Raw genomic sequence first — 23,609 nt, forward strand, 5'->3', positions numbered from 1 at the left:
GAGATCATCCCTTCTCAAAAGACTGAAGTCACTGTACTATTGGCAGCAGGAAGTTCTGGAAAATACAGATTACAGGAGCTCATTTCCCTGTGGCACAGTTACAGTATCACTGGGAGGATCCATGCTCCAATCAAGGGCTTCCTAGTCCATGAGCACAACAGCCTGGTACAGAGTTCTGCTCTACCAGTCACATGGGCCAAAGAATCAAAATAAACACAAATGTGGCCCCAGTTACCCAAGCCCATAACTGAATCCCAAGTCACCCCTGGTCTACTCATGTTCAAAGACACACATACTGTGCCAGACTCAGAAACAGACCTCTTCCTGAATTTCCTTCCTGTTTTACGCAGGAAATATAAAATGAAATGTTTCTTGTTTTCTCTTTAGTAGGAAGACCCTTTCCTCATTCTCAGTTCCTGATTTACTGGTTGCATAGAAATGAAACATCAATACCAACGGCATTATACAAGCAAAGACAAAACATGATTTTCCACTGTTTTAAAAGGCTGAGGTCATTTTTGCCCCAATTCCTACACAGTGGTAAGCTTAAACTCAAGCCATTTAGCTCACAGTCAGGTCCAATAAATCAGTGGCAAAAATAAATGGAAAAGCTTGCCAAAATGTAACCATAGTAACACCACAGATGCGTCAAGAAATGGTGTGCTCATTTGCTTCATTCCTCATTTCTTAAATTGGAATCTGAGTAGGGGAAAAATTACACAGAGAACAATCATGATTCTGCAATTACTGAATTCTGCAAAACTGCATCCAATCTGCTGTACTAGAACTTCAGAGGCAGCAATGGTCGAGCTACAAAAATAGTCCTGGATGGCTTACGAGTTCCAAAGCCCTGGATCTGCGATTTAACGGTTACTTGGTCGTCCTGTGTCTCTGTTTCCTCACCTGTAAAATGGGTATTAAAAACCCCAACCTCAAAGGAATATTCTAAGAGTAAAACTGGACAGTATATCAGAGATGAGGCAATGACGTAAGGCCCTGATCACCTTTAGCCTTGTTTTTATTGGCTTATCTTTGTGTCTTGGTTTCTTTCTTTATTTCTATAAAAAATAGATAGATAATCCCTGCCTCATTCATGAGATTGACATTAGGAATTAGTATTACTAATCCAAGTGTAAGGAATTATTATTAGGGTATTATTAGAATTATAGTTTTCAATTCTAATGATGCAAAATTAAAAGAACTGAGGGCCAGAGATCCACATTAATACATTATCATGTTTTCTCTGTCAAATGCAGGTCTGCCACTCAGCAGAAAGAAGCAACCTTGGGGCACTGACCCAAGTTACCTGTAGCCAACCTCTTTTCCTCTTGAAGCCTCGGTTTTATTAATAAGTGAAGTGGAAGGCAGGGCTGTTCTAAAATCTGATCCCTAAAGTTTCCCATCTAGACTTCCAGTCTAAGTCTTTGCAGATCCATGGTATATGCCTGAACTCAGTTCTGTTCATTATTTTGCAGTAGTACGAGGAAACAATAGCACTCTAGGACATCACTAGCAAAATATTATTTTTTTAAAGAAAATCATTCATAGCAAACAAATCACAGCCATAAGCAGGGTACCTTGAACTTCAAATTATTCCTCCTTGTTTTTGCTGATTTAAAAAAATATTTCTAAAAACCTGTCAAACTTTGAAGGACTGGGTAATAGAGAGGAGAAAAGAAAACCCCCAAGCAATAAAATCAGAATCATTCTTTCTTCTTCTTTTGAATGAAAGCAAATAACTGTATGTCTTCTCAGAATTCCCACCTCAAAATGAGCTGTACAGCAATGTAGTTTGGTAGAGCATGGCAATACCTCATGACCACTGAGCTGCCAATTCATCTACCCCATAGGCTGATTCCCTCCACCCTTCCTTCTTTCCTTTCTTCCTTCCGTGCCACAAAATCCCTGATTTCATAGTCCCTACATTTTATGTCTTGCTTTCTCAGATTTGGTCTGATCTAATGAGTCTGGGGCTTTGGGTTTTTTAATCTGTGGAAACCATTTCTTCAAAGAAAATCATATGTGAAATCATGATTTATGAATCTGATAAAGGTGGGGAGGAAGAGAGAGTCCACTGAGGCATTCCCTTTGCTGAGAGGCTATTAGAGCCCCATGGATCTCCTCAGAGGTCAGTATGAAGTCCTCTGGCCTGGTCCACCCCATTAATGACAATCATGGTTAACATTTATGAGGCTTACACCATGCCCATACTGTACACAAATGCAGAGCATTTGACTTTGACTTCCTAGCAGTTCTGTGAAGTTAGTAGGAGTGAGATGTCCTTTTCACTGCTGTGAAAACTGGACCTTACAAAGGATGAATGATTTGCCCAGCATTCTCAAGCCAGAACTTGAAAACCGAGTAATTTACCTGGCACAGTACTGTATGTCCCGTTGTCAATCATGACTCCCTGGACTTACGGAGTCACTACGTGAGCAAACTGCCAAGTGTCCCAGAACCAGCTGTTGAGCTCTTATTTCTCCCCTCAACTTTTCACCCACCCACCCAGCAGCAAGACGCTCCAAACTGGCTACTTACAAGGCACAGCATGGCGGTAAAGGTTATCTCTTATGGTCTGCTGGAGCTCATGATCAGGCGACCCTTTCTGGAACCGCTGATTGAGAAAATGTCGCAGGTCCTTGTTCAGCTTTCCTCCTACAGGAAATACATGAAACAGAATGCATCAACCATCGGGCTTCCTAGAGACTGAGCAGCCTGAGAGCTGTGTGAGGGAAAGCCATGCAAAGCCATTCTAGTCCGCCACCCTCAGTCATCAAGAAGACTTACTTCAGGTTTTCCTCTGCAGGGGAAAAAGCAAGCAAGAATGTAATAAAGATAAAATAGCATTGAAACAGCATTAATCTGGAGGTCCCAGTTCACATAACACTAGGAGGCTCAAATAACAAAGAATTGAAATGAGGCTATTACATTTAAAATATGTGTCGTAGACACTTGCAGACACTATTAGATGGAATGGATGGCTGAAACCTTAAAGAGGACAATCTAGCAATAGCTGACAAATTACAAAATGTTCTTTGACCAGGGATCCAGTTGGAATAAATTTACCCTATGGGTATATTTGCAAAAGTCTGCCCAAATCTCCAGTATTGTTTATTGCATGTTTTTTTTTGTTTTGTTTTTTTGTTCGCAGTACGCGGGCCTCTCACTGTTGTGGCCTCTCCTGTTGCGGAGCACAGGCTCTGGACCCGCAGGCTCAGCGGCCATGGCCCACGGGCCCAGCCGCTCCGCGGCATGTGGGATCTTCCCGGACCGGGGCACAAACCTGTGTCCCCTGCCATCAGCAGGCATACTCTCAACCACTGCGCCACCTGAGAAGCCCTATTGCAGCATTTTTATAACAGAAAATAAATAAAAATAAACACCAAAAACCTGGAAACAACCACCAGGGACCAACTAAGTAAAGCACAGTTCATCCACATAACTACTCTGCGAAAGCTAGATCTTCATGTGCTGGTACTGCAGGAAAATATGTGGAATTGTACCTACTATCTGACCACTTTTGTGTGAGAAGAATAAAGAAAAGGAGAGACCATGTATTATTAATGGAAGGAATCATCAGAAAGTTTTAACAATCATTTCCTTTAGGGAGAAGGACTTGAGTTTGGGAAATAAAGGAGGAGACATCATTCTTCATTACATAGACAGCTATATAGATGTTACTTTTCTGTGTTGATTTATAAACACTAAACACATAATTTTTTCAAATTTTGTTGCTGTTTAAGCAGTAGTTACCTGCGCTGGTCTATGTGTTTATTTCTTTTTAATTCTCTACAGTTAACAGAACAAAACAAAAGCTAAAAAAAAGTATATTGTTACAAAAGTGTATCATAGAAAGGAGAAGGTAACCAAACTTTTTTTTAAATTATAAACACAAATTACAGTCCACAGGATCAGCAGAAGGCTTATAGATCAACCTCGCTAACATTCATTCTTAATGGAGAAAACTGCTTCAGTGACAGCTAAAAATAACAAGGCTAAGATTGTCCTTCCATTTTTTGACAAGATAAAAATTAGGTAAGAGCATTTCTAGCATTAGAGAAACAATGCAGCAAGGCAGTATCCATGTGAACCACAAAATTCACATCTTCAGATGATAATTTTCTTTTTTTTCTTTTTAATTATTTATTTATTATTTATTTTTGGCTGTGTTTGGTCTTTGTTTCTGTGCGAGGGCTTTCTCTAGTTGCGGCGAGCGGGGGCCACTCTTCATCACGATGCGCGGGCCTCTCACTATCGCGCCCTCTCGTTGTGGAGCACAGGCTCCAGACGCGCAGGCTCAGTAGTTGTGGCTCACGGGCCCAGTTGCTCCGCGGCATGTTGGATCTTCCCAGACCAGGGCTTGAACCGGTGTCCCCTGCATTGGCAGGCAGACTCTCAACCACTGCGCCACCAGGGAAGCCCCAGATGATAATTTTCCCATGGTCAAAAAGAGAAAGTCATGAGGATGACAGTGATAGTTCAGAAGATGCTATGATCTATGTAGGGGAGGAAACTACTGATCTTTATTTTAGTATCATGTTCAAAACCACATTCCCTGCTTTAGTTGATCATTTTAGAATAGACTAATGAAACCCAATTTGACTCTTTTATTTGAGTTGTAGTACATGTAAGGCTTCAAGTGGCCAAAACGAAAATTCATAGGTCAATCTCAGGTCGTTCAATAAACATTTAATTAGTCATCAAATATTTATTAAATGAAGAAGACACACACAAACCCCACTTCCCAGCCCTCCTTAAAATGGGCACAAGGTTTGAATAGACAGTTCATAAAAATATATATATATATGATTGTCCATTAAGCACATGAAAAGATATTCAATTTCACTAGTTATCAGAAAAGGGCAAATTAACACCACAATGAGATCCCAGCACCTACCTGCCAGAATGGCAAAATCAAAATCAAGTGTGAGCAAGACTGTGAAACAACAGGAACTCTTTTTATACTGCTAGTGGGTGTATAAAACGTTTCATTCCCTTGGGAAAACAATTTGACAGTATCTTATAAAGTTAAACCTTCACTAACCAAATGACCCAACAATTCCACTATTGCTTATGCAAGAGAAATGAAAACAAGTACTCAGACACACTCAGACGTGCATATGCACGCACACCATATAGATGAATCATCACAGCAACTTTATTCATTATATAACAGCCCCAAATTGGAAACAACCCAAACGTCCATGAACAGGTGAATGGATAAGCAAACTATACTATATTCAAATAGGATGCAGCACAAAAACTGAAAAGAACAAACCACTAACACATACAGTAATACTGATGAATCTCAAACACATAATGCTGAGCAAAAGAAGCTAGACACAAAAGAGAACATACTGTATGATTCCATTTATATATAAAGCTTCAGAACAGGCTAAACTATAGTGATAGAAAGCAGTCCAGCAGTTACCTGGGGCTGAGGGTAGGCAGAGACTAACACAGAAGGGAATAAGATCTATGGAGTGTATCTATGTCAGTTTCCTGGCTTTGCAACTGTACTGTAGTTATGTACGAATGTTACCACTGGAAGAAACAGGGTGAAGGGTACACAGGAAGTCTGAACTATTTTTTTACAACTTCCTGAGAGTCAACAGTGATTTCAAGAAAAAAAATTCTTTGAAAGGAGGAATCACAAGGAAACTTGGGAGGCTGGGTGATTCCAATACAGTAAATATCAATTGTGGTAGTAATAACACAGGGTTAAACATTTATCAAAACTTATGGAACTGGAACTGTAATGCACAGACATTAAAGTGGCACATATGTTCCTCATGGCCAGGAGTTTAATGACTGTGTTATCCCCTCTCATTGATTGTGGGGAGCACCTACGACTTGCTTTTAATCAACAGAATTATGTAAAGATGATGGGATATATGAGATTATATATATGTGATTACGTACACTTGTTTTCCAGTTGCTGGGTTTAAAGAAACCTGCTGTGAATCTTATAGCTACAAGAAAACTTATTTAAGATACTCAAAGTCTTCTGAAGTAAAGAAATGTAAAATAGTGACAGCCTCAAATGACTCCATATTCAAAATGTCATTCTTCTTTCTCCAGAACATTCAAAAACGTTCAATGAGCATCTACATTTGGGGTTCAGTGCATTATTGAACATGTGCATTTAGTGATACATAAATGGCTATAAAATTCACTATGCCTGTGAAATGTGACTGCAAGCAAACTCCAACTTTGTTTCATCTGGAAAATGAACTTTAGCCAATTTCTAAATTGACATTAATAATGGATTTTGAAGTATGTATTCTAAGAGTCTAGCAAGGACTATTTCTTTTGCCAAGTGTTAACTCCTTTCTCAGCTTGTGGAAGCCAGTAGTAGCATGTGTATCAGTTATATTTGATTTATTCTATTTTGTTGTTTTTTTAGTAACAGCATATATCCTGGTACATAGTTTTTCTATGATGTTCAAAAACTTTCAAGAGAGTTGGAAAAAAAAAACTTACGGAACTGTATATATAAATGTGTGCATTTTATAGTATATAAATTACACTTCATAAAATCAATTTCAAAAGTTTAAACTATACATTATTATTGAATGACTCTGTGGTAGGCACTGTTGTAAATGCTTAGTTTTTAACTTCCCATTAGAGAAACAAACTGAAAGAAGAGTGGAGTAAATCTTGGTGGTTAAAACAGACAGGCCCGGGTGTAAATCCTGGTTCTACTATTTATTAGCTGGTGAACCCAAGTGCCTTGCTTAATCTCTGAACGTCACTTTTCTCATCTGTAAAAACAGAGCTCTGATGTAACAGTAGTTCTGCTACAAGCCTGTTGTGAGGATTAAATGAGATTCAGACACTGCTTAGCAAAGAGAAAGTACTTATTGAAAGATGGAGATTACCCCTAGAGTGGACAACAGTTGAAGCGGTGGAGAAAGAGCTGAGATCAGTCCAAAGATGGACTGTTACTCTTTTTAAAAATGCAGATAGGGGCTTCCCTGGTGGCGCAGTGGTTGAGAGTCCACCAATGCAGGGGACACGGGTTTGTGCCCCAGTCCAGGAAGATCCCACATGCCGTGGAGCGGCTGGGTCCGTGAGCCATGGCCGCTGGGCCTGCGCGTCCGGGGCCTGTGCTCCGCAGTGGGAGAGGCCACAACAGTGAGAGGCCCGCAAATCACACACACACACACACACACACACACACACACACACACACAAAACCTATTGACTTACATGGCCAGAAACAAAATACAGGCACAGGGAAATTTGGATTAAAGGATACTTCTAGAGTTTCTGGAAGGGAATAAAACTCTACTTGCGCTAAAATTGTCTAGACACATGTAAACGGGTTAACATTTAGTGCATGTTTAATATATTCCTGGCACTGTGCTGGAATTGTAGTTCAGAAAATAAAACCAACTGGTCAATCACTGATATGTGACAGTCACACCTGCCAACTCTACTCCTAAGTCTAAGGCACTCTTGAATTTGACCACCAGGACAAAAGTATTTACCAGCAAAATCTCCATTGCCTAGAACCTAGGATATATATTCCCCTTAGGAGACCAGAGTTCTAGACGATAAAAACACACTAACAGTTATCATTTGAACTGTGAGTAGTGAAGATGTTATGGGATCCAAATGTACTGCCGCCTAAGACAAAAGCATTCCTAAATCTCAGGATTCAGTATATTTTTTATCCCATATAGGTCCTTATGAGTGAGACACAAAATTCCAAAGAAGACTCAGGATACAGTATCTCTTTATCCCACATAGATCCTTACTGATCATATTCAGTACCTATCAAGGTGAACCAGGGGCACACAGATTGGAAGCATTCTTAAGACATAGGCCCTCTTTGTTTACACTTGAGCTTTACATTCAAACTAGCCACACTAGCTAAAGTTTATGATCATCAAACTAAAACTCCTCTTTACTGTGGAAGTGCAAAAGGGCAGGGTTAACTATGCTGCCAGTTAACATTTACTCTGTGTTCCGTGACATTTGGAAGAGAAAAGCCTCAACCTTCTCATTACATTAAAAATACTGTACTTTTTGGCATCTAATCTCCAATTAATTGCCAATTATTAAGGGGACATGTCTATAAATCTTCTCCTAATTGTCAAGGGCAGTGAGCCAATGAAGTAATAAATTGCTAGAGAAAGAGTTTGTCATAGCATCTTCACTCACTATGAAATTCAAGATTTGTTTTGCAAATGGAAAAGAGAACACAGATCAGTAATGTGTGGAATTTTTTCTAAGAAAAGGGTTTGAAGCTTACTTTAAGACAATTTTATCATTTAAATAGGAAAAGGGGGGCTTAGACCCTGTCCTGGCTTAGCCATTATTTCATATTTTCATATGTATATACCTGGAATTCTGTGGCTTTTAAATTTACAACAATATAGCTGTTTTTTTGATTCACATTAGTCTACAGAAATCTAACCACGTCAATCGATGTAATTTTGAATTATTTTAAATGTTGTATAATATTCCATTTTAAAAACATAGCAATTTTATTTCTCCTTCAGAGAGAATTAGGTTATTTCCAATGTTGTTGACAGCACAACAAGGCTGCAGTAAGTGTCATTATAATGCTTTTTTTTTTAAACAAATGTGTGAATCTTCTTTTCCTCTAAACTATCTAAACCTGGAAATAGACATAGCCATCTTCAACTTACCTAGGTATCACTAAATTCTCCAAAATGGTAGTGCCAGCTTACTTTTCTACCAAAAGTCTTGGAGACCCCATTTCCTCACATTTAGGCCAATATATTGCTATTATTAGTGTATCAGGGGTCCTGAGACCACTCCCAGATTTGAAGATTCGCTAGGAGGATTCACAGGACTCAGTATATAATTGTACTCAAAGCTACAGTTTATTACAGCAAAAGGGTACAAAGCAATATCAGCAAAGGGAAAAGGCTCAAGGGGGAACAAAGTCCAAAGGAAATCAGGTGCAAGCTTCCAAGGGTCTCCTCCCCAGGGGAGTCACTCTAATTCCCAGGGCAATGTGTGAAATGTGCCCGTTAGACTCAAGGCAGCTCATTACACATAAAGGCCCACAGTTTTTATTAGGAACTGGCCATGTAGACAGCCTCTGCCTGGCATGAAACTAAGCTCCACACCTCAGAAGGAAAGAATAAAGCATATCCTTTGCATGAACAGTTAGAGCACAGTGAGCTGCTATTAGTTCTGGGAATGGAAGGAACCCTCCTGAAATCCAAGTTCCCAGATCCCAACCAAGAGCCAACTTGGTAAGCCAGCCTTAAAACTAGCAATCATTAACTCTTTTCTGCACTGTCCACCTTATAAAAATCTTCCTAATCTCATAAAGATAAAATGATATATTGATGTTATACTAATTTACAACTACTGATTACTAGTGAAATTGAACATCCTATCATTTTTTTAATGTTTTCTCTCCTGTAACTTGCCTGTTCATATTCTTTGCACATTTTCCTAATGGGCTGTCTTGTTATTCTTGATAAGATGCTCTTTACATATTCTGGATATGATTCCTTCATCAATTATTTATGTTACGAACTTTGCTTGTCATTATTTAAACATGAAACAATCCCCTAAAAATAACTGAGTTATGCTGTTTCTCCAACTTTTCCTCTCCCAGGCTATAGTTTTCTGCCAACTCAACCTGAAGCATCATTTTTAAGGTGATGGATTATGAGGGGACTCTGTTTGCTCTGATTTCTATCTCCTAGAATAAAGATCCTAAAGGAGAATGCTAGTCAGTAGAAATAGTCTTCATGGTCAAGAAACAAGGTTTCCACATAAATAAAACTACCTATGGAATGGGAGAAAATATCTGCAAATGATGCAACCAATTAGGGATTCATTTCCAAAATATATAAACAGCTCATACAGCCCAATAACAACAACAACAAAAAAAAAACCCAATAAAAAAACAGACAGAAGACCTAAATAGATATTTTTCCAAAGAAGACACACAGATGGCCAACAGGCACGTGAAAAGATGCTCAACATCACTAATTATTAGAGAAATACAAATCAAAACTACAATGAGGTATCACCTTACAACAATCAGACTAGCCATCATCAGAAAGTCTACAAATAATAAATGCTGGAGAGGGTGTGGAGAAAAGCGAACCCTCCTACATTGTTGGTGGGAATGTAAATTGGTGCAGGCACTATGGAGAACAGTATGGAGGATACTTAAAAAAACTAAAAATGAAGCTACCATATGATCCAGCAATCCCACTCCTGGGCATATATCTGGAGAAGACAAAAACTCTAATTTGAAAAGATACATGCACCCTGATACTCACAGCAGCACTATTTACAATAGCCAAGACATAGAAGCAACCTAAATGTCCACTGACAGATCAATGGATAAAGAAGATATATGTGTGTGTGTGTGTGTGTGTGTGTGTATATATATATATACATATATATGTATATATATGTGTGTGTATATATATATAGAGAGAGAGAGAGAAAGAGAGAGCGAGAACGAAATAATGCCATTTGCAGCGAAATGGATGGACCTAGAGATTATGATACTAAGTGAAGTCAGACAGGGAAAGACAAATATTAAATGATATCACTTATATGTGGAATCTTAAAAATGATACAAATGAACTTATTTACAAAACAGAAATAGGCTCACAGACATAGAAAACAAACTTATGGTTACCAAAGGGAAAGGGGGGATAATAAATTAGGAGTTCGGGATTAACAGATACACACTACTATAAATAAAATAGATAAACAACAAGGACCTACTGTATAGCACAAAGAACTATATTCAGTATTGTGTAATAAACTATAATGGAAAAGAATCTGAAAAGAATATATATATACATCTATATGTATATGTGTATATATGTGCGTGTGTGTGTATATATATATATGAATTACTTTGCTGTACACCTGAAACACAACATTGTAAATCAACTATATTTCAATTAAAAAAAAAGAAGAAATTAGGTTTCCAGAGAGAACATTTTTGAGTTCTCTTCATTCATTCATTTCTGACTGAGAAGACAAAATACAACTCTCCTTGTGTCATATGAGCTCCAGAACATCTAGAAAGTCAAAGAATAGTGTTTCATTACAACTAGAATTGACTTTAATACATTTCAAATATTCAAGGCTAAAGAAAAAACATGCATCAGGAAATAAAGCTAATCACACCGCCAGATGACTCTCTGCTTTTAGCACCCTGCTTTTTCAAGGAATGACTGTAGTTGCAGGAAAGGTATATTTATTAAGGCAACACAAATGGTTTATACTGTAGTGGAGCTCTTACAGCAAACACAAAAACAAAAACTGTCAGTTCAGCAGTTTGGATTTATAAAGGATAGGGTTTTTTTAAATACAAAATTATGAAGTGAAGTACAAATTTACCAGTTTTATAGTCATTCAAACTTACAATCTGACATATATTTAAATGAGCTTTGTCTGAAAAATATGTTTGCTATTTGTTTCTAACACACTTTTCCTAACATTTTTCTTATTGTAAAAATAAGATAAATTACTGTGGAGTTAGTGTTTATGGGTACAGAATTTCAGCTGGGAAAGATGAAAAGTAAAATTCTGGAAATGGATGGTGGTGATGGTTGCACAACAATGAGAACGTACTTAATGCCACAGACTTGTACACTTAAAAATGGTTAAAATGGGTCTTCCCTGGTGGCGCAGTGGTTGAGAGTCCGCCTGCCAATGCAGGGGGCGCGGGTTCGTGCCCCGGTCTGGGAGGATCCCACATGCCGCGGAGCAGCTGGGCCCGTGAGCCATGGCTGCTGAGCCTGCGCGTCCAGAGCCTGTGCTCCGCAACGGGAGAGGCCACAGCAGTGAGAGGCCGGCGTACCGCAACAACAACAACAACAACAAAAATGATACATTTTATGTTATGTAGATTTTACCACAATAAAGAAATAAGACAGATTAATTACAAGATTTGAAAAACACAAAAGTACAACAAAGGAAGTTAAAAATCACCTGTTAATTTGCATCACCATTAACAGTACTATATGTCCTAGGTATGTATACACATGTATACATAATATACACTTATAATATGCTTAGACACTGGAGGACATTCAATCACTCACTCAACAAATCTTTCTTAAGTGCCTTCAGCCCGATACTCTGTGGGCCCTGAAGACACAGTGTGACAACACTGCGTTTCTGAGTAGGGACTGACACGCCTGTGCTGGGAAGGATGAACGGTGCTGGCCTCTGGGCAGAGGTAATTGTAAAGATGAGAAGGAAAACAAGAAGCTGGTTTGCTTTGCCAAGTGTGGGGGGAAAGCATTCTAAGCAGAAGGACAGCATGTGCAAAAGTTTCAGAAACAGAAAAGAGGTTAACATGTTAGAGAAACAGCACGATGCTTGGACAAGGGGTAGGCTCAGACTGAGGTTACAAAGAGAAGCAGGGACCAGATAATTTTGTACCCCGCAGGCTATGAGAAAGAATCTGTATTTTATTCTACGCTCAGTAGGAATCCCACTCAAGGGATTTTAGTCAGGGAGGTGGGAAGGTCTGGTCTAAATTTTGAGAGGACTCTTGCAGCTGTGCAGTGGGTCAAGCGTACAGGCAGGTTATGGGATGAAATCAGTGAAGCTGACCCAACAAGACCTGAAGGGACCTGGATTAAAGAAATGGCCGGGAAGAGAGGCAGGAGGTGACAGAGGCGATGTAATTTAAAGCTGAAACTGACAGTGTTCATCACTGTGATAGAAGAAGATACCAAATGCAAGGGAGGAGGTCAAAAGTGACTTCTAGGAACTTCCCTGGCGGTCCAGTGGTTAGGACTCCCCGCTTCCACGGCAGGGGGCCCAGGTTCAATCCCTGGTCGGGGAGACAGGGTCCCTCATGCCGCGCAGCACAACCAAAAAAACAAAATGACTTAAATGTCTGAGCTTAACTGGTCATGAACAGCTCTGAGTGGAATTCAGAGTTCCACGAGGTCCCTATTTAATTTGAGATGTGTAGGATCATGCGATGTATGTGATTTATATCCAAATGTTCTAACAAGTAATTCATAAGCATTTCCAATATACTATTAGTACTCAAAATATATTTTTAATAGTTACATAGTATTTTAGCTTAGCAGTGTATCACAACCTATATAATCCTTACCAATTATTAAGCATATGAATTGTTTCCACTGTGTTTATCCTCCTTGTACAAAATCTACCGTTATTTCTGATTACTTTCTCATGATTCTTAGAGTGAAAATATTGGGACAAAAGGCATAAAAATGTTTAACGCTCTTGACAGAAAATCCCCTCCAAAAAGACTGTATCAGCTTCCCTTCATCCAGCTTGATTTTAAATGGCTCCAAAACAGCAGTGTGGATTCACTGTAATATTATTAGCTTTATATTAATAGATATTTAGATGTCTTTCCTTTAAAAAAAACAATTATAAACAATGCTGTAATGGAAAACCTTGAAAATGAATATTTGCTGAAATTTCCTGAAAGCAGAATAAATAAAGCAATGAGTATGAACATTATTTTTAAAGATTCTTGATACATACTAACAAATTGCATTCCATACAGCAATTTCTGAAGGAAATATAATATCACTTATTTGACAATTACAGTGTTCAAATGAGAATGATTTTCTCCTTTTAATTATGTGATTTAAAAAAAGTTTCCACCAATAATTCAAAGAGATGCCAGCCCTGTATTAGAGAGGAAGCATGGATGGTAAAACTAAGTTTCTTTTCATTCTGAGAAACTGCTGCTTCTGATGAGAAAATTAATTTGGAGAATGTCTTGTTGAGAAATAATGAATGAATTCCATCATCATATGTATTTAAGTAAAAAAAATGAAAACAAACAAAAGAACCCTTTTGTCTAAAACACACACAAGTTGGGAACACTCAATGTGCGAGTTACTTACAGAATTACTTCCAAGTCCCTTCCCCCAAATGATATGCAAGCATTGGTCTAGGTCAGGAGTCAGCAAAAATTTTCTGTAAAGGGCCAACAGCCAGATAGCACATATTTTCCGGCTTTGGGAGCATATATGGACTCTGTCCAACTAGTCAACTCTGCCTTTGTATTATAAAAGTAGCCATAGATTATATGTAAACAAGGTTGTTTTCTATTAAAACTTTATTTACAAACACGGGCAGCAGATTTGGCCCAAGGGCCATAGTTGACTAACTCCTGGTCCAGATGTTGGTCCTGCATCTCTAGATGAGCATCTCCTTGTGTAATTCTTAGAGTAGAGGGTATTCATTGTCTCCAAGATAACCCTAAGGAGCATTATCCAGAAGCTTGTTGAAACGCAAATTACTGGACTCCAAGACTTACTGAATTAGAACCTCTGAAGGTCAGGTTTAGCAATCTATGGTTTAACAAGCCTTCCAGGTGATTCTAATACATGCTAAAGTTTTCAAACCAACGGTCTAAGCCCAGCAAAGTCCCTTAACAAAACGTAGGGAGCTAGGCTCTGAGGATGAGCATATTTTCCTACTTCTTTCATCTCTTGCAAACGTCAAGAGAGGCTGCCACTCCACTAGTGGACTAGTAATAACATCTTATAATAAGAGGCACAGCACACATGACTCCTGGCAGGTGGTACCTCATCAGACCTGCAGAGATTAAATCCTTTCCCCTAGTGATACAAAGACTATTGTTCTTTCAGTCTTGTTTCTGTATAACTTAAAAGAAAAAGAAAAGAAAAATGTGCAGCAAGTCTGTCATGTGAAATAGAGTCTGTGGGACAGATTTACGTATGCTGATGAAGCTCCAGAAACTACTCTTACATTTAACTCCCCACAGGGACGAGCATGAAACATTTTGGAAGCACTTCAGGATATATGCTGTATTATTATTTCCCGCCTGTCTTCTCTGTTCCTTTTTTCCTGGTCAATCTTTTGATAACAAATTTTATCCCACAGTGAGAAGAAACTTGAATTAAGCATGGAAAGAAAAACAAGGTTTAAATTCCATCATCTCTATTTTTCTCACTATTTCCAGCCTTTTGTGATTCTTATATTTATTCCAGTTGAACCAGTGCAGTAGAATAACACCTGTTCGGAAAAAAATAAAATACTTACGAAAAGAAAGAAGAAAGACAATGTTCCCCTGCTGGCAACACTACATAGCTGATGTGAGCTTATGCCTACCCTAACCAACAAACAGCTGCATGACCTCACCAAAAGCTGAAGTCAGATATCTCTACACTCAGAATCTTGAATGGAATCTGAAGATGTGTGTGTGTCCTTCAACAAGACACTAAATACTTTAAAAGACATTAGGATCTAACAGAACTGTGCTCAGGCAACCTGCTGGACTCAAGTGTTGACAGTGAACATTGATGGAACACTTCTGACACGCCAGCCACAGTGCTAAGTAACAACTTCAAAATCCTCACTCCAACCCAATGAGGTTGGTTCTACTTCCAATCCTATTTTACAGAAGAATAAACTAGTCTCACAAATTGCCTCATCACCCAAGAAATATGGCAAAGTGGAAATATGTGTAAATAGAGAGAGATGAAATGGGCGTGGCAAGATGTTAATAGCTGGTCACTGACATTATGCTGTTTTTTTCACTAGCCATATAGGTTTGAAATTTTTCTAAATACAAGAGAGTAGGGGAGGACCTTCAAGATGGTGGAGGAGTGAGACATGGAGATCACCTTCCTCCCCACAAATACATCAGAAATACATCTACATGTGGAACAACTCCTACAGAACATCTACTGAACACTAGCAGAAGACCTCAGACTTCCCAAAAGGCAAGAAACTCCCCACGTACCTGGCCGAGTGGCTGACAGGGTCTTGGTGCTCTGGCCAGGTGTGAGGTCTGTGTCTCTGGGGTGGGAGAGCCGAGTTCAAAACACTGGTCCACCAGAGACCTCCCCGCTCCACGTAATATTAAACAGAGAAAGCTCTCCCACAGATCTCCATCTCAACGCTAAGACCCAGCTCCACTCAGCGACCAGCAAGCTACAGTGCTGGACACCCTATGCCAAACAACTAGCAAGACAGGAACACAACCCCACCATTAGCAGAGAGGCTGACTAAAATCATAATAAGGTCACAGACACCCCAAAACACACCACTGGACATGGTCCTGCAGACCAGAAAGACAAGATCCAGCCTCATCCTCCAGAACACAGGCACCAGTCCCCTCCCTCAGGAAGCCTACACAACCCACTGAACCAACCTTAGCCACTGGGGGCAGACACCAAAAACAATGGAACTACGAACCTGCAGCCTGTGAAAAAGAGACCACAAACAAACACAGTAAGTTAAGCAAAATGAGAAGACAGAGAAACACACAGCACATGAAGGAGCAAGGTAAAAACCCACCAGACCAAACAAATGAAGAGGAAATAGGCAGTCTACCTGAAAAAGAATTCAGAGTAATAATAGTAAAGATGATCCAAAATCTTGGAAACAGAATGGAGAAAATACAAGAAACGTTTAACAAGGACCCAGAAGAACTAAAGAGCAAACAAACAATGATGAACAGCACAATAAATGAAAATTAAAAATTCTCTAGAAGGCATCTATAGCAGAATAGCTGAGGCAGAAGAATGGATAAGTGACCTGGAAGATAAAATAGTGAAAATAACTACTGCAGAGCAGAATAAAGAAAAAAGAATGAAAAGAACTGAGGACGGTCAGAGACCTCTGGGACATGAAGCGCACCAACATTCAAATTATAAGGGTCCCAGAAGAAGAAGAGAAAAAGAAAGGGACTGGGAAAATATTTGAAGAGATTATAGTTGAAAACTTCCCTAATATGGGAAAGGAAAGAGTTAATCAAGTCCAGGAAGTGCAGAGAGTCCCATACATGATAAATCCAAGGAGAAACACGCCAAGACACATATTAATCAAACTATCAAAAATAAAATACAAAGAAAAAATATTAAAAGCAGGAATGGAAAAACAACAAATAACATACAAGGGAATCCCCATAAGGTTAAGAGCTGATCTTTCAGCAGAAACTCTGCAAGCCAGAAGGGAATGGCAGGACATATTTAAAGTGATGAAAGGGATAAACCTACAACCAAGATTACTCTACCCAGCAAGGATCTCATTAGGATTCGATGGAGAAATCAAAAGCTTTACAGACAAGCAAAAGCTAAGAGAATTCAGCACCACAAAACCAGCTTTACAACAAATGCTAAAGAACTTCTCTAGGCAGGAGACACAAGAGAAGGAAAAGACCTACAATAACAAACCCAAAATAATTAAGAAAAGGGTAATAGGAACATACATATCAATAACTACCTTAAATGTAAATGGATTAAACGCTCCCACCAAAAGACACAGACTGACTGAATGGATACAAAAAAAAAGACCCCTATATATGCTGTCTACAAGAGACCCACTTCAGACCTAGGGACACATACAGACCGAAAGTGAGGAGATAGAAAAAGATATTCCACGCAAATGGAAATCAAAAGAAAGCTGGAGTAGCAATTCTCATATCAGACAAAACAGACTTTAAAATAAAGACTATTATGAGAGACAAAGAAGGACACTACATAATAATCAAGGGAGCAATCCACGAAAAAGATATAACAATTGTAAATATTTATGCACCCAACATAGGAGCACCTCAATATGTAAAGCAAATACTAACAGCCATAAAAGGGAAAATCGACAGTAACACAATCATAGTAGGGGACTTTAACACCCCAATTTCACCAACAGAGAGATCAGTCAAAATTAAAATAAATAAGGAAACACAAACTTTAAATGACACATTAAACAAGATGGACTTAATTGATATTTATAGGACATTCCATCAAAAAACAACAGAATGCATTATCTTCTCAAGTGCTCATGGAACATTCTCCAGGATAGATCATATCCTGGGTCACAAATCAAGCCTTGGTAAATTTAAGAAAATTGAAATCATATCAAGTATCTTTTCGAACCACAATGTTATGAGACTAGATATCAATTACAGGAAAAATCTGTAAAAAAATACAAACACATGGAAGCTAAACAATACACTACTTAGTAACCAAGAGATCACTGAAGAAATCAAAGAGAATATCAAAAAATACCTAGAAACAAATGACAATGAAAACATGACTACCCAAAACCTATAGGATGCAGCAAAAGCAGTTCTACAGGGAAGTTTATAGCAATACAATCCTACCTCAAGAAACAAGACATATCTCAAATAAACAACCTAACCTAACACCTAAAGCAATTAGAGAAAGAACAAGAAAACCTCAAAGTTAGCAGAAGGAAAGAAATCATAAAGATCAGATCAGAAATAAATGAAAAAGAAATGAAGGAAATGATAGCAAAGATCAATAAAACTAAAAGCTGGTTCTTTGAGAAGATAAACAAAATTGATAAACCATTAGCCAGACTCATTAAGAAAAAAAAGGAGAAGACTCAAATCAACAGATTTAGAAATGAAAAAGGAGAAGTAACAACTGATGCTGCAGAAATACAAAGGATCATGAGAGATTACTACAAGCAACTCTATGCCAATAAAATGCACAACCTGGAAGAAATGGACAAATTCTTAGAAAAGCACAACCTTCCGAGACTAAACCAGGAAGAAATAGAAAATATAAACAGACCAATCACAAGCACTGAAATTGAGACTGTGATTAAAAATCTTCCAACAAACAAAAGCCTAGGACTAGATGGCTTCACAGGTGAATTCTATCAAACATTTAGAGAAGAGCTAACACCTATCCTTCTCAAAGTCTTCCAAAATATAGCAGAGGGAGGAACACTCCCAAACTCATTCTACTAGGCCAACATTACCTGATACCAAAACCAGACAAAGATATCACAAAGAAAGAAAACTACAGGCTAATATCACTGTTGAACATACATGCAAAAACCCTCAACAAAATCCTAGCAAACAGAATCCAACAGCACATTAAAAGGATCATACACCATGATCAAGTGGGGTTTGTCCCAGGAATGCAAGGATTCTTCAGTATACGAAAATCAATCAATGTGACACACCATCTTAACAAACTGAAAGATAAAAGCCATATAATCATCTCAATAGATGAAGAAAAAGCTTTTGACAAAATTCAACACCCATTTATGATAAAAACCCTCCAAAAAGTAGGCATACAGGGAACTTACCTCAAAATCATAAAGGCCATGTATGACAAACCCACAGGCAACATCATTCTCAATGGTGAAAAACTGAAACCATTTCCTCTAAGATCAGGAACAAGACAAGGTTGTCCACTCTCACCACTATTATTCAACATAGTTTTGGAAGGTTTAGCCACAGCAATCAGAGAAGAAAAAGAAAGAAAAGGAATCCAAAGCAGAAAAGAAGAAGTAACGCTGTCAATGTTTGCAGATGATATGATATTATACATAGAGAATCCTCAAGACGTTACCAGAAAACTACTAGAGCTAATCAATGAATGTGGTAAAGTAGCAGGATACAAAATTAATGCACAGAAATCTCTGGCATTCCTGTACACTAATGATGAAAAATCTGAAAGTGAAATCAAGAAAACACTCCCATTTACCATTGCAACAAAAAGAATAAAATATCTAGGAATAAACCTACCTAAGGAGACAAAAGACCTGTATGCAGAAAACTACAAGACACTGATGAAAGAAATTAAAGATGATACAAACAGATGGAGAGATATATCATGTTCTTGGATTGGAAGAATCAACACTGTGAAAATGACTATACTACCCAAAGCAATCTACAGATTCAATGCAACCCCTATCAAACTACCAATGGCATTTTTCACAGAGCTAGAACAAAAAATTTCACAATTTGTACAGAAACACAAAAGACCCCGAATAGCCAAAGCAATCTTGAGAAAGAAAAACCGAGCTGGAGGAATCAGGCTCCCTGACTTCAGACTATACTACAAAGCTACAGTAACAAGACAGTATGGTACTGGCACAAAAACAGAAATATAGATTAATGGAACAGGATAGAAAGCCTAGAGGTACACCCACATACATATGGTCAGCATATCTTTGATAAAGGAGGCAAGAATATACAATGGAGAAAAGAGAGCCTCTTCAATAAGTGGTGCTGGGAGAACGAGACAGCTACATGTAAAAGAATGAAATTAGAACACTCCCTAAACCATACACAAAAATAAACTCAAAATGGACTAAGACCTAAATGTAAGGCCAGACACTATAAAACTCTTAGAGGAAAACATAGGCAGAACACTCTATGACATAAATCACAGCAAGATCCTTTTTGACTCACCTCCTAGAGAAATGGAAATGAAAATAAAAATAAACAAATGGGACCTAATGAAACTTAAAAGCTTTTGCACAGCAAAGGAAACAAGTCAAAAAGACAACCCTCAGAATGGGAGAAAATATTTGCAAATGAAGCAACTGACAAAGGATTAATCTCCAAAATATACAAGCAGCTCATGCAGCTCAATATCAAAAAAAACAGACAACCCAATCCAAAATTGGGCAGAAGACCTAAATAGACATTTCTCCAAAGAAGATATACGGATAGGCAACAAACACATGTAAGAATGCTCAACATCACTAATCATTAGAGAAATGTAAATCAAAACTACCATGAGGTATCACCTCACACCAGTCAGAATGGCCATCATCAAAAAATCTACAAACAGTAAATGCTGGAGAGGGTGTGGAGAAAAGGGAACCGTCTTGCACTGTTGGTGGGAATGTAAATTGATACAGCCACTATGGAGAAAAGTATGGAGGTTCCTTAAAAAACTAAAAATAGAACTACCATACGACCCAGCAATCCCACTACTGGGCATATATCCTGAGAAAACCATAATTCAAAAAGAGTCTTGTACCACAGTGTTCACTGCAGCCCTATTTACAATAGCCAGGACATGGAAGCAACCTAAGTGTCCATCGACAGATGAATGGATAAAGATGTGGCACATGTATACAATGGAATATTACTCAGCCATAAAAAGAAACGAAATTGAGTTATTTGTAGTGAGGTGGATGGACCTAGAGTCTGTCATACAGAGTGAAGTAAGTCAGAAAGAGAAAAACAAACACCGTATGCTAACCCATATATATGGAATCTTAAAAAAAAAAAAAAAAAAGGTTCTAAAGAACCTGGGGCAGGACACGAATAAAGACACAGATGTAGAGAATGGACCTGAGGACATGGGGTGGGGGGAAGGGTAAGCTGGGATGAAGTGAGTGAGTAGCATGGACTAATATATAGTACTAAATGTAAAACAGACAGCTAGTGGGAAGCAGCCACATAGCACAAGGAGATCAGCTGGGTGCTTTGTAACCACCTAGAGGGGTGGGATAGGGAGGGTGGGAGGGAGACGCAAGAGGGAAGAGATATGGGAACATATGTATATGTACAGCTGATTCACTTTGTTATAAAGCAGAAACTAACACACCATTGTGAAGCAATTATACTCCAATAAAGATGTTTAAAAAGAGTAAAATAAAATGATTATTTTTCTTAAGCAGTTACACTCACCATGCCACTAGAAAACATCTATGTGAATCTCAATATAAAAACCAAAGACTGACTTCCCATGAAACTGGTACATTGTACAGTTGTCCCAATATCCTCTTGATGCTCAACATATGTAGAAACCAAGAAAGTGACATCTGAACAGCATTAGCTTCCAGAGAACACTCAGCCAGGGAGTGTATGCAAGGTTCCTTCCTAGGAACCAGCACCCCAGATTGAAGCCCTGTACTCTTGGGTCTTAAGACGCTGCTGACAAGTAAGAAGTTTTAAATGTGCTTATGCAAATACAAACTGAGATCCCATTGGCATTCTATAGCCTTGAAAATCCATAGTAAATAACACAGCTGTTCCCCTACCCTCCTAACCTCACTCCAATTTATTCTCAGACAGCAATGGATAATCTGGGTGGTAAACTATATTCTAATATGGTCTGATATCATTCAAGCAACAGTAGGCTGGGGCCAGAGTTCCAGGTCCTCTGACCTACACTGGGAAATCTCATACAAGCAGGGTAACATCAGCACACACCACTCTAATTTCTGCTGAGAACAGAGACCACCAGTGATATCTGCACATCATTTGATGGGTCTGAAAAAGATGAGACCACTTCCCCTGAGCAAAGCATCTTTATGAGTCTATGTTTTACACAGCGCCCCTCTTTAAAAATCTTTCAAAGCTGGAAACAAGTGAGAGAATCACAAGTATATGGTTCCAGACAGGCGAGAATGGAAAGAAAAACATCTTGCATCAGTAAGAGTCTACAGCAGAAGCAGGCAAAATTTTTCTGAAAGGTCAGATAGTAAATATTTTAGGCTTTGCAGGCTGTAAAGTCTATGTTCCAACTATTTAGCTCTGCTTTTTTAGCAGGAAAATCAACTCTAGGCAAGATGTAAACAACCGGGCCTGGCTGTGTTCTAATAAAACTTTATTACAAAAGCAGGCAGCCGTCTGGACTTGGCCCAAAAGCTGGAGTTCATCATCACCCACATTCCAGAGGATTGTGTCTCTCTCAAAAACATGCTATGTTCTCCTAAGGTTGCCAGGGTTTGCATGATTGTGCATCTGTGTGTACGCAGGTAGCGCTGGTGTATAAACTATTCGCTTAGAACAAGAGTAGGAGGGCGAGCCATGGGCCTGCACCGATGGGGCTTTCATAAAAGACTCCACGGCTTAAAAATACCCCATCCCCATGACCTCTAGAAAGTAGAACAATTTCACACATTTCAAGACTTAGAGAGCTTTCTGAGAAATTTATTAAATGATTCCTGGAATAAAGTCTGTTACTGGTATCAATCTCCAGCTTATACAAAACTGCAGGATAGAAAAACTCATACATTTTAAATAATTTCCCTTTGATGATCATACGTTTGATGCTTTATCATAAATCTCTTTCATGAACATTATCTCATTTAAACCTTATAAAACGCAGTGAGAAAGGTGGCACTATTCCCACTTTAAAACAGATGAAGAAAGTAAGACTCCCAGTGCTGAAGGGATCAGACGCAGGATTAGAACTCACATGTACTAACTCCAAAGCTCTACACTTTCCCCCTTCCATCTCTGTGACTCCAAACCAGGTGTTTATCCAGCAGTGAAGAGTGAAACTTTTTGTTAAAACCATGTACTGATATTCTTCAAAACTATCAAGGTCATGGAAAAGCAAGGAAAGATTAAGAACACGATACAGACTGGAGGAGTTTAAGAAGACATGACAACTAAATACAACATGGGGTCCTGCACTGGATCTAGGGGTAGAAAAAGGATGCTAGTGAAAGCAACTTATGACAAATGTATCGTGGTTACGCAAGATGTTAGCATTAGGGAAAACTAGGCGAAGGAGATTCCAGAACTCTCTGTATGATCTCTGCAACTTTTTTGCATCTAAAATATTCCAAAATAGAATTTATTTATAAAAAAATGTATATAATGCACTTATGTGAATGTGCCTATGTGCAGGGTTCTCGGGCTGTTTGTTGCAAATCCAGTAGGTACGAATTCTTATACAGATTCATCTCTCTGGATTGACCACAGTTGCAGATGAAAACATGGCTCTTAATAGCCATCTTTCTCTCAACTAGAGCACAGATCTGCAAGCCAAAGTGCTACAGCTTTTAAAATTTTATATACAAGGAAAGAAAACCAAACTCAATAAACCATTTTCTGTCTTGCCATTTCATGTATCCAGATAACAGGAGGGAAAGCAGAG

General features: G+C 38.6%; 1 protein-coding gene across 10 annotated transcripts in view; it reads right to left on the reverse strand.

The window, feature by feature from the left end:
• MAGI1 (membrane associated guanylate kinase, WW and PDZ domain containing 1) overlaps window positions 1-23,609 on the reverse strand; it is a 635,889-nt gene that overhangs the window by 261,001 nt on the left and 351,279 nt on the right. For all 10 annotated transcript variants that reach the window (XM_060109161.1, XM_060109156.1, XM_060109160.1 and 7 more), the window contains exon 2: window positions 2,539-2,655. In XM_060109161.1, coding sequence (XP_059965144.1) covers window positions 2,539-2,655 — 117 coding nt within the window. The remainder of the gene's footprint in view (window positions 1-2,538; window positions 2,656-23,609) is intronic.

This window comes from Mesoplodon densirostris, chromosome 10, assembly GCF_025265405.1.
Source record: "Mesoplodon densirostris isolate mMesDen1 chromosome 10, mMesDen1 primary haplotype, whole genome shotgun sequence".
In the NCBI taxonomy this organism is placed as follows: domain Eukaryota; kingdom Metazoa; phylum Chordata; class Mammalia; order Artiodactyla; family Ziphiidae; genus Mesoplodon; species Mesoplodon densirostris.